General features: G+C 35.2%; 1 protein-coding gene across 4 annotated transcripts in view; it reads left to right on the top strand.

The window, feature by feature from the left end:
- The window catches only part of LOC114928501 (pancreatic triacylglycerol lipase), a 124,445-nt gene that overhangs the window by 100,649 nt on the left and 11,329 nt on the right, over positions 1 to 12,467 (top strand). For 2 of the 4 annotated variants that reach the window (XM_085490383.1, XM_085490371.1), the window contains exon 1: positions 38 to 457. The exons of the other annotated variants lie outside the window; for them this stretch is intronic. In XM_085490383.1, the coding sequence (XP_085346509.1) occupies positions 456 to 457 (2 nt within the window). In that variant the 5' untranslated portion in view covers positions 38 to 455. Of the gene's footprint in view, positions 1 to 37; positions 458 to 12,467 lie in introns of those variants that run through there. 4 annotated transcript variants of the gene reach the window in all.

Genomic DNA, 12,467 nt, shown 5'->3' with positions numbered 1-12,467 from the left:
ACTCCGTCTCTAGCAGGTACACAGTCCGTTTCTAGAACCCGGGGACGACGACGGTGGTGGGCAGGTATTCCGGAGCAAGCGGAATCCGACGTGTGCATTCGAAGCAGTCGAGCGCCGGCCTCTCACCGCGACACATTTCGTTCCCTCCTCTCTCGGTTTGGCTCTCTCTCTCTTCGTCTCTCTCGCAGGAGAGAGAGTGCAGTTCACGAAAACGTTTGCAACGAAGACGACTCGTCGACGTTTTCTGCAACGCGCAGACCGAAGCCGCATCGTTTATTCCAAAGGATCCACTTGGAGGGTGCATCTCGTGAATCTCGGGCGCACGCCGAGGGAATCACGTGGATATATTAATAAATAGACCGACAGGTATCTACGGCTGCATGAGAAATTCCAGGATGGATCGCAAGTAGACGGCGGGACGGATAGCCACGTGACATGAGAGAGCGGCTTCGAAAATGTGAGTCTTGGTCGCGCGATGCATCGCGTGAGTATAGAAATTGAATACGCTCAACGTATATACGATGAATAGAGAACTTGACCTTCGTGTTGGATTAAATGACAATAGTCGTGCAAGTGGATGATTCAAATTCTTCTTCAACTAGCTGTAAAAAATTTGATATGAAAAAAGAGGAAATACAAGTTTTTGCACCGCGATCTCTACGTTTCGTCGGGTGATTTAATAATTGCAAATTAAATATAATATTAAGAGACCTTGACTTTTAATGTTATTGTAGATCCAACAATAATTATACGAGATAGATGATTTAAATTATTCTTCAAGTAGCTATAAAACGTTTTTATATAAAAAATAGGAAACACAAGTTTTTTTTTTTTTAATGACAATAGTGCACAGGTAGATGATTGAAATTATTCTTTAACTAGCTATACACAATTTTATTTTAAAAGAGTGGAAATGCAAGCCTTTTTAGCGTTGCTATTTCCACGTTCTTAAAAAATTAAATACGACAAAAAGAGAATTTGACTTTCATATTACATTAAACGATTATGCATGAAGTAGGTGATTTAAATAATTCTTTAATTAGCTATAAGATTTTAAAAAAAGAAAGAAAATGCAAATTTTCGCACAGCGATCTCTGTTTTTTCATGTAATTGAATTGAAAATTAAGTACAATGATAAGAGGAGACTTGATCTTTACGTCAGATTAAACGATAATAATGCACAAAAGGATGATTTAAATAATTCTTCAATTAGCTATAAGATTTGATAAAAAAGAAGGAATGCAAATTTTGTTGCCACGATCTCTATTTATTCGTGTAATTTAATTAAAAATTCAATACGATGACAAGAACTTGACCTTTACATCAGATCAAATGGCAATAGTGCTTGAAGTAAATGATTTAAATTATTTTTTAACTAGCTTCGAGACGTGATAAAAAAATGTTTTGATAAAATGCTCTGTTTAACCATGCAATTTAATTGAAAACTAAATACGATGAGAACTTGATTTTTATATCAGATTAAACGACTGTTCGAAGTTAGATGATTTAAATTATTTTCCAACTATAAAAGCTACGAGACTTGATAAGACAAATTATTTGATAAGAAAAAAAAGAGAAAATGCAAATTTAAATGTTACGATCTCTACTTTTAATCGTGCAATTTAATTAAAAATTAAATAGGACGAGAAGAGAACTTTATGTCAAATTAAATGACAATAGTGTACGAGGTAGATGATTTATATTAGTCTTCAACTAGCTATAAAACTTGATAAGAAAAATTATTTGATAAGAAAAAAGAGAGAAGACAAATTTTAGCTTCACAATTTCTACGTTTAATCGTGCGATTTAATTGAAAATTAAATAAATACGATGAGGAAAAAACTTTATGTCAGATTAAACAAAAGGATAGTGCACGAAACAGATGATTTAAATTATTCTTTAACTGGCAATAAAATTTGATAAGAAAAAGAGAAAGATAGACTCCAAGTTTCAAAGCTATTGATCTCTGGATTTATTCGTGCGATTTAATTGTAATAAAAAAAATGAAAATAAAGAGAGAACTAACTTCTTTTGAAATTAAATATACTATATATTCTTCGCCTGACATAATCTAGAAATCTACAGGAATGTTTGTTCTTAGACTGGCTGTGTGCATCCGACCGACGCGAAAGCAGGCACTATGTCACTGTTCTCCACGACCTTGATAAAATAATAGTCGCGGGATCACTCGCGAGAAACGCGAGAATCGAGTTATTAAAAGTCTGACTCATTTGCGAAAAAAAATAATCGTAATTCCTCGCAGCGCGACGTGATATATTCACTTTTGCTTTTTCTTGGCATTTAATCGCCGCGTTAGAAAACAATGTTTGCGCGACACTCGCAATATATCGCGATTCTCGATTCCAGCCACGTGCTCGAAATCACGACACACGTTCGATTCACGATTCTTTCGCTTCTCGAGCGCAATTGTCGCCGTTGTTGCGTTACTCTCGAAAATTTCCCTCCTTTCGACACTTTTATCGTTAAAATTCATAATTTCTGCGATGTACAAACCATTGCAACTATTTTTTTAAACAAGAACTTGACAGTTTATTTTCTAATTTCGACACAGAAAAATTCGATTCTGTTGCTTCTTATTGCGTGAAAAAATTAGAAATAAATTCGAGATGGCAACTTTGTGAAATAAATATATTTCATAATGCTTGTGCATTTCTCATGCATATGTTAGCGTATTTCGGAAATACACGCGCGTGGCGGGGAAAAAGAAAACAGGCGGCTGTATAGAGACAGACGAGTTATAGACGCGCCGACTTTCTCCAGAGACAAGCTCGTGTAGAGCCTACGTAGGCGTGCGCTCTATACGCGGGTCTGCCACCGTTTTACCGAACCGATCTAACCGAGTTCGAGATCGTAAATTAACGACCAGGCGGCGGCCAGTCGATTCCCGACAAGGAAATTCGAGGTCGTTGGAAATCCATCCCGATCGAACGTACTATCGATCAACCTTCTGTTTTTAATCATATAACTCGCAAAAACGCGCCACGCTTTATATAATTAATATTATTAATATTTATATATACATATGCATTTTATATTATATATGATATGTATATAAAATTGCGAAATAGCAATTAATAATATATACATATTATATATAGATACCTACTTATATATTGTATATAATTATATGTATATATTTATGTCTCCTTTTTTTCTGGGCTTAAAAAATAATTGCGCGGCCCGCACGAAATACTATTTAATTAATATCATTTAATTATCATTAAATGTTTCGCTCTGTGTTTACAAGAGCTCGCTGAGATTGATCCGTCACTTTCATCGTCGCCGACTCAGCGATGAAAGTTCTAGAGAGAATCTGAAAAAATCTCTTCTCATGCTTGAAATATTTTAATATGGTATGATAAAAAAAATATTTTAATATGACATAATAAAAAAAATTGTACGAACGAAAATATACGACGACGTTTGGGAAGTTCTGAAAAAGGGAAGCTGCAATTCGTGCTTGTAATTTCGGCGTTGAATGCACTTTCGCGCCTCGCGACGTAGAATATCTTTGAGAAAAGAGGAAGAGTTTCCCGAAAAAAAATACAGAGACGGCACGAAGAAGGAAGTCGATGAAGAATGCAGGCGCGAGATGCACGCTTCGGTGCATCCGAGGAGAGAGACCCTGATCATTTAGGGAGATTATCTATCCCCGTTATCTGGGAAAATGATCGCGGCCTTCCTGCGCGTGGCTTCCTCATCAAGTAGAGCTACAAAATCGACCTTGCTATTTCATCGCAAGGGGACTACAATTTCGCAGCTACTTGATTATTGCAATCCAATATTCATGTTTTCCGAAAGCAATAGAATTTCCAATAGAACTCATTTTCTAAGAATAATTGGAAATCACTTTTTTATTGAATATCAAGTGCGTGCCGAAAATCACTAAAGTTCACTTTAGATTTTTAGACAATCTGATTTTATAATTTTATGTTATATAATATAAACAAATATAGGTACATATATTTTATCGAAATACATATATTACACATATACTAGAATATAAAAAAAATTTTATATCTCAAATTTTGTCATAAATTATAAAATCTAAAAATGTCACTTTATAATATAGCAAAATATTGTTATTAATTTTTTTTCATATATTAGGATATTCGTATTTTGAATCGTGGGAAGATACAATGGCAAAATTATTTAATTATCATTATTGCAATTTTTCGTTACTTCGGTCTCCTGCTTCTTTTAATCTAAATTTATTATGACTAAACTTATCTAATCATGTCATTCGAAATTGAGCGCATTTGCCACAAGAATCTTAATTTGCTTATGTGTTAAATAATTTCGTTTTTTATATGCAAGTTAATGCGGATAAAATTTAAAAAATTCGCGAATATTTGTTACACGAACAGGTGAATCTTATCGCAAGAGAGGCTGCACAAAAAAACAAATGCATTATTTCGCGCCGTTGCATAACACGATGCAACCGTGAATGCTGCATGCGAGAGATCCGTAAGTCCGATACGTTATCTGTCATCGCGTCATCACAAAGGGCATTTGTGCAAAGTACTTATGCAACAAACGAGAACGCGTGCATACATGCACGCAGTCTTTCGACGAATACTTCCGCAAGAAAACGTGATCACCTCATGAAATCGCGCAAAAGCAGCCTGGGCTCGAACCACGTGGCGAAACGAGCGTTGCTCGAAAACCGTGAAAACAGCGATACCGGTATATGACATATTAACGACTTGGCTCGCAGCACTCGAGAAACGCGTTTGTGTGCGTGATGTTATAAATTATCACTTGCCCGCTTATATAGCGGACTCGACGGAAAAGTGCAACCGGAAAAGGAGCTGGCACGTGAACGACCTGATCGGATCATTTTCTTCTTTTTCGAATTTTGTTCGAAATTTTCCGAAGCGAAAAGAGAGAGGACAGAAAATATGTATAATTTTTCAGACAATAATCGGAGAGTGGATTTCGTCAAAAATTAATATTTTTAAAAGGGCATATCATTATGCTCTTAAATAAATTAATATAAATTGAATTGATTAAATAAAGAAATTTTTCGAAGGCTCTCTCAGTGAAAAGAGAGGGAGGAGAAAGTACGTAGAAAAATTTTTCAGACAAAAATCGTAGAATAAATTTCGTCAAAAATATATGTGCTCTTTTAATATTGAAAACTGTTGCTTAAATAAATGAATATAAATTGAATTTACTAAATAAATCGATATAAATTGAAACATATGTGTACGCGCGACTAGGAATCAGAGTGTGAAATGCATTTCTTCCCGCTGTCTCCTTTCACGCTAGGCCGAGATTTCGCGTTACCTTCCTTATTCTCTCATCTCTCACAGCCAGGTTCCTCTCAGCCTAATCATTTTAACAACCGGTTATTTGCTTCTCACGAAGAACCTACGCACCGCATTGCTTCGTTCACATTCGACGTACTCGCGACATTGAAGAGTGCAAAATCAAAATAATCACCGGGGGAGGCGACACGACACGATAATGTCGATCGTCGAGCGTGAGAGGCGGAGAAACGTCGAGATTGAAAAAAAAAAAAGAAAAAAAAATTCCCGCGCGCGAAACGAGCACATGGCTCGCGAGTCATTACGTATAGAAACTCGACGGCCGGGTCTCGGCGCTGCAACTTTCGCGATCGCATCGCCTCGGTGCATCGTGCATCGGTGCATCTGCATTCCCGTTGCAGAGGAGAGGCGCATCTCTCCGCTTCCGCGTCCGGTCGCGGATCTTCTTTAGAGCGGATCCGCTTGGCGCGCGCCTGCCGCAATTAGAGAGACGCGCATATATAACGATTCATCATTATTCGTTTCTTTCAAGAGCCTCGGACAAGCGAATCTCGTCGTCTTTATATCGTTAATGCGATAAACGATTTCGATTTCGCGCTAATTGCGAACTAACGGAGCAATGGGATTAATTTGCCGCTCTTCCGGCCAGATTATTCTCTGTTATCCGTCTTTAAAGCGTAATAACAGTCAGAGTGAACGAATGAGTATGCCAAATAAAAAATAAAAGTGTCTACATTAAAGCTCTTTCCTATATATTAAATTATGAATAGATTGTGTTAAATCAATTATTTACTTTTACATTAATTGGGATTCTACTTGAAGTATTATTTAGTTAAGTTTGTAAATCGAAACTAAATATTTTAAATATATATTTTTCTATATGTAAGTTTTTATTTATTTATTTTTTTTTTTTTTTAGAACTTTAATTACTGATGATAATTTCTTTTTCATGAAATGAGCAGAAAATATTCGAATATTTTCATGAATTTATACTCATTCTACTTACATTTCTCTTTTATAGTTTATTATATTTCTTCCTTCAGTTTTTGTTCATAAAAACTTAGTATTATTTTAATTAATTTTTTATCGATTTTGTCTTAAAATTATTTCAATTAAAAATTCGAATTATTACAAAATTAATTTAACTTAATTTATGTCAAATAAATATTTCTTACGTATCTATATGCACTGATATATTAATCTAAGAAAAAATAAAAATATTTTATTTAAATGTGGAATTCAACGGTATGCACTTGAAATATTCCCATCGCCGGTAATGATATACAGACAAAATGTTACGTAGTTAATAAAGTAGCTTTGTCGCACCTCATCATCTCGCTAATTGTCGAGGAAATTACTTTAAGCATTCGCAGGGAATTAGCTATTATACTGGGCGTTTTACAGAAGTCGACGCGCTTCCGCTAAACCACAGATGTTGAAACCGCAAACTAGGAAAATAAAACGATTGCTCAATTCTGACACTTCTATCGTCCAAGTACCGTATATGCGAATGTCACGACATTGAATTTTGTGCCGTATATCAAACGCACGGGGGGTCGCAGGTGAAATTGTGATGGAACGATCGCGACGCGTTGATTTATCTATGAAATTGAGAGAGACGTCAGAGGAGGAAATCGTGATGTATCTCGCCGCCTCTCGCCATGACCTCTCGAATTAGAAAGTAATTAGTCTGATGGGAAAACTGGTTTACGACGTATAGATCACGGCGTGCCTAATTGCAATTATTGTCGGAGAAAATTTCACGCCAAGAGCGAAAGATTTATTTCACCAGATTTAAATCACGACTGTCTAAAAATGTGTTTCTTCCGAAATATAAAATTCATTGAAGCTCAGTATTTATTTTAGCCTCACGATTAATGTAGCCTCTACGAATTTTTATTAAATTAAAATTCTCTCCACATCGCAGATCCTTCATCTCGCAAATTCCAAAAATAAGTGAGGTGAACTTTCGCGAAAATTGTCCAATTACGCGAAAAATGCACTTTGAACGTGATCTGTGTAACTATAAGAGAGAAAAAAAAACTTACAAATTTCCATGAAGCGAAATGTCAACCTCTCTCACGTGTTTATAACTAGGAAACACGACGATTATCTAATTAGAGCGATATATAACGGGACCAAATTCTTGGCGTGAAACTTGTACGATTCGACTCAATATTGTTGCGGAAACTCGACATAAAAGTCCGAGCGACTTAATTAAGTGGCTTGAAATTACTTTTCCTCGAGAAACATCGCGAAAACTTGTACACGTCGTTAAAAATAAAAATTAAAATAAAAATTAAAATAAAATAAAAGATAAAAATAATATCGAAAATGTAAATATCTCCATTGCACATATACTTATATTCAAAGAATGTCAAAGAGGATGGTTTATTGCGTAATATTATTCAAATTATGAATATAAGAGTGTGCGGTGCGGCTCTTTCATTATAATATGTTATCTACTATTCAATTTAATTTAAAAATGAGACTTATACTCGTCGCAACATCTTCGTGTAACACGCATGGCATAACGTTGCGAGAGAGGTGTCCCGGTGTATTAAACATGTGTTGCGCCGGAATTTCTCCGTGAGAGGTTTTTTTCCTCGCAACATACCGGGGGTAAGCGGCTACCTACCGCTACATCGTCGTCGGTGCGTTATTTTATTTCAGTGTTTGTGCAACGGAACCTCACCGCAAAGTGCCATTAGTTTGCGAATCATCTTCGCGAAGCGAAGTCGTTGGGCAAGGGCTGGCGCACGCGTGAATACACGCGCGACTGCGGTCGGTTTCGCGGACGCGCGAATGTGTGATTCCGTCGAGTACACCCGTCGAGTACTGTTATGCCAGGTATGTAGGTCAGTGTAAAGGCCGATCGTTGTATGGAAAGCTATCAATCGTGAGCGCGCGCACGCACACGCGTGAAGGAACGGGAGAAAATAATGAGAAAAGAGAAGGGGAGGAGAAGATCACTTTCGGAAGCACTTTTCAGAAACAAAAAATTTATAGATATTTGCATATACCTGTGTAATAAATATAAAAAATCATTTTTTTAAACTAGAACACAAGCGCGGTTTTTTATTCTTCGATTTTATATTTAAAAAAATGATACTTAGAAAGAAATAATATAAAGTTTATTTAAACTTAATTAATATTTTTTGACGAAAATCAGCTGATTAAAGCGTTAATTTGTTAATTAAATTTAAAAATAAAAATGTTACAAAGAATTAAAATAATAATATTGTTAATAATATGTTTCAATACTTTAAAGAACAATATTCTTTGACAGAAATCAGACTGTTAAAAATATTAATCGAGTTAAAAGTACTATAACATGTTGATTAAAACATATTATTTTAATTGTTATATCATATTATTATTTTAAAATTTAATTAGCAAATTAATGTTTTATTAATATGTTTTAAATATCAGTATAAAGTTATAAATAAATATTGACTATTTAAATATTATATATAAATAAAAAATACATTTTCGATGATAAAAGAAAATGAAACATTATCGATTTAATCTTCTAGTATATTCAAGCCTATTATATTTAATTAGAATAGCTTCAATTTCCACTTTTTTTAGATATCGTAAGTAAAAGGAGATAATGAACAGCTGATCGCTATCGAGTAATTATACACGCGATTATGTGCACGTCAATAGAAATGATCTTGAACACGTATTAATGTTGTCTTATTAAATCGTATTGATTATCTAGACAAGATATTTTTGTATCATTACTATCTACGACAATAAACTATTTGTACCCTTGACGCGATGTGAGAAAAGAATTTCTGTATTCCAGATTGAACAAATTCTTAACAAGCGTCAGAGAATTTTGCCTATATAATCTCACTTTTATATGGTATCAGAGATGTAGATAACAACGCTGTCGCGACTTTCGAATGCGAATACGAAAAGAGGATAAAAACCGTGGTGTTACGATATTAGATTTCACAATGTGACACGAAAAAAGGACTTAATTAAGTCACGGCAATTAAGCACATGTCGTCGCGAAGAAGTGACACACAATTAAATTCGCCAAGATGATAGTAAACCGCGAACTGTATAAAAATAATTTGGGGACGCATTTCAACATTGTAAGAGATTTCAACATTTTTTTAGTAATTGTGAAAGCTGGTATCTCGTAAAGGCTAACAACTATGGTCGGACATTTTTATCATGAGGATGTGACAAAACTCAATGTTTTGTAGATGTCAAACATGATTCTATGAAAATTGTGTGACGTGCATTTTAATACGTATACGTAGGAGAATTTAACTTCACGTGCCTTTAGAAATAGGTTTAATTTATCTATTCAATAATATTTTTATTTAATGTCGAAAGATATACTTTCGAAAAAAAGATTGCATTATTTTAGCATTATGCGAAATAAATGTTCAGATTTCTTTCAACGTATAATCAGAAGATCTCAGTTTATATATATACTTTCATGATTATCAAACATTATTTTTCTATGTTTTATTTGATCTTTTTTTAAGTCGTCCACTAACTTTATCTATTCGAAATATTTCTCCGCTATTTTAAATAATAGAAAAAAGTGAAGCTAAATGTTTTCAAGATGTCATCATGTCATGTTGCAATAATTTTAATATCTAAATAAATAAGATTTAAACATCATTTTTTTTCTTTTCAAATCTCTCCTTTTATCTACAACAAAAATTGTGCAACCTTCTAGTAATTTTTTCCTATTATTTAAAATAATATATGTATTTTTTTTATATGTAAATAAGGATTAAAGAATCGATTTTCAGTTTTGTTTTTGCAAAACATGAAATGTTTATCGATTAATCAACACTAACATTATTTTATCTTAGCGTGACGAGATGTTTTTAAATTAACTTCTATTTACTTCCGTGTGCACCCACGCAAGTTTCGGATCATTAAAATCATATCCTTGATACGTTACAACGTCTTTTTGATTTATCGCTAAAAGGATGAACGAGATAAGTGATGCGGATGGTGATTGCGGCATCATCATCATCGCCGAAAGATATACATCCGTGGTGAAATTCATGCGCGCGTAAAACTCAATTTCCACCGGACGCGAACGAGCGTCTTCCCTTTTGCAGTAGCGGTTGTATGTGCACGCAAACTTGCGGTTTCCGACCGCATATACACCAAACAAACACACAGACACAAGGACGCAATTATACGTGACTCTCTCATAATTACACAGCACAGCGAGGAAATCCAGAACTGTAAGAATTGTTCATCATTCTTTTTTCTTTTATCTAGAACAGATTGAAATAATTGCATTTTTTTCATTTATATTTTACATTTTTATAATAATTCTATTTTTACGTATTATTCTATTTTTCGCGATTGAAACTTTGTTACAACTGTCAAAACACGTAACGCTTCATGTCACTAAACCGACTTCCGCAGTTTCATTCGTGGGTGCGAGAGAGTCGTCTCTGTAAAGTTGCAGGCAATTTTTTTTATTATATACCACGTATATATAATTACAAAAAACTTCTCTCATCAGACCAGGAGGAAGACAGCCTCGTACGTTAATTAATCGCCACCGGACGACGAGTGTCTTTCGAATTATGCGATATCTCGGATTACGTCGCGTACACGGATGGAAATTGTCGTCCTCCGATGATGATGCTGGCGCTCGGAGACTCGCCGAGAAAGACGGTGAAATTTATGCCGGGCCTCGCGCGAATTTGTGGCGTGTGTGTTGCGCAACGCGTTGAAAATAAGAGTGAACCGAAGGCGTGCGAGAGAGAGAAAGGCAGGATTACGTCGCGCGCGTGTAAAGCAAAAGATCGGAAGAAGAATTTCTCCTGTCTCGGGGGGATTGGATTAGGTCATGACGATGACGCCGACGTATTGCCTGTAGTATAATAGAGCCGAGCTCTCGCGATTTCCTCCGGCGATAACTTTCGTTCGGATATGTCGTAGAAACGACCTTCGGCGAGCATCGTCGTCATCGTCGCGATATCTAGTTGACCGGAATCCAAAAGAGTTTGTTGTCCTGTGAATTATTCATTAGCGTCGTCGAACACGAGAAACGAGTGTTGCGACATAGTTATCATTTTTTATTACAATTTTTAATTCGTGACTAATCAATGTTGATGTCGATCCAACAATAACTGTTTACTGAATAGAAGATTCGTACTTTGTCCTATGTATGTTCTATGTATACATCTCTTGTTTATTTTAGAATTTTCAGCCTTTTAGCATTTCAATATCTTTGTAATTTAAAATAAAGCCATTAAAAATCATTCGCATGCTAAATTATGAAATAATCAATCAGTTGATAATAAACGTAAAGCAATTAAAATAAGAGACAATTTGGGACGAAATATTGTACTATTTGAAATGGAAAGTGTTTATGTAAAATATTTCTTCTGTCAAATTACAAATAATGACTTTAGAATGGAAGAAGAATAGAATTTTGTTCATTCATTTTTATATTAATCTATACACATTTGAAACCCGTCTATCGCCGTACGAGGAATGTACTCTCTACGCTTTTAGAAAAATTGCATTCAAATGTATAACATGAAATGATGATGCATTTCTTTTAATTGGAATCCTAATGAAGCATTTCATCGTGATGGAACCTTTCAGAGAGAAGATTTCGCGCGTCGCGCGCTTTCTCATATACGATCTGTACGGATTAAAATCAACAAATTCGCAGAGTTAATGCTGATGCAAGTTGTAAAAAAAAATAAAAGAAATATAATCAGTGGTAAAGAGAACGCTGAAAAATGCGTTTTTGCAGGACGACAGTACGTATACTTCCTATAAAATTAGTCACGGTAAAGCGCCATGCAACGAGGCGTAAGAGAGAAAAATTGCACAATATTGGCACACTTGAAAAAATAAAAAAGAAGAAAATAGCTTTCGTAAAGGTTTTATGTACAAAAAAATCGGGCGCTTGTTTTAAATCATATTAATTGTTTTCGTAAATGAACAAAGGCATCTTTCGAAGATGCCCTCAAGGCAGACGCATTTTAGCATAAGATATAACTTGTTTTCGCGAACCGAGACCCAAGATCGAGTTCGAAGGTACGTAAAAGGACGGGCTCTGCGTTCCTGAGCAGCTCGCGTTGCAGATAAACGATAGTAGAGAGAGAGAGAGAGCACAAGGATATACAGGAAGTGGTACAGCATTGCCGCAGGGAAGGACGTCGA

Source organism: Nylanderia fulva, unplaced genomic scaffold (genome assembly GCF_048542155.1).
Source record: "Nylanderia fulva isolate GAGA-0341 unplaced genomic scaffold, ASM4854215v1 Scaffold1, whole genome shotgun sequence".
In the NCBI taxonomy this organism is placed as follows: Eukaryota; Metazoa; Arthropoda; class Insecta; order Hymenoptera; family Formicidae; genus Nylanderia; species Nylanderia fulva.
This window is presented reverse-complemented; position numbering and strand designations above follow the sequence as displayed.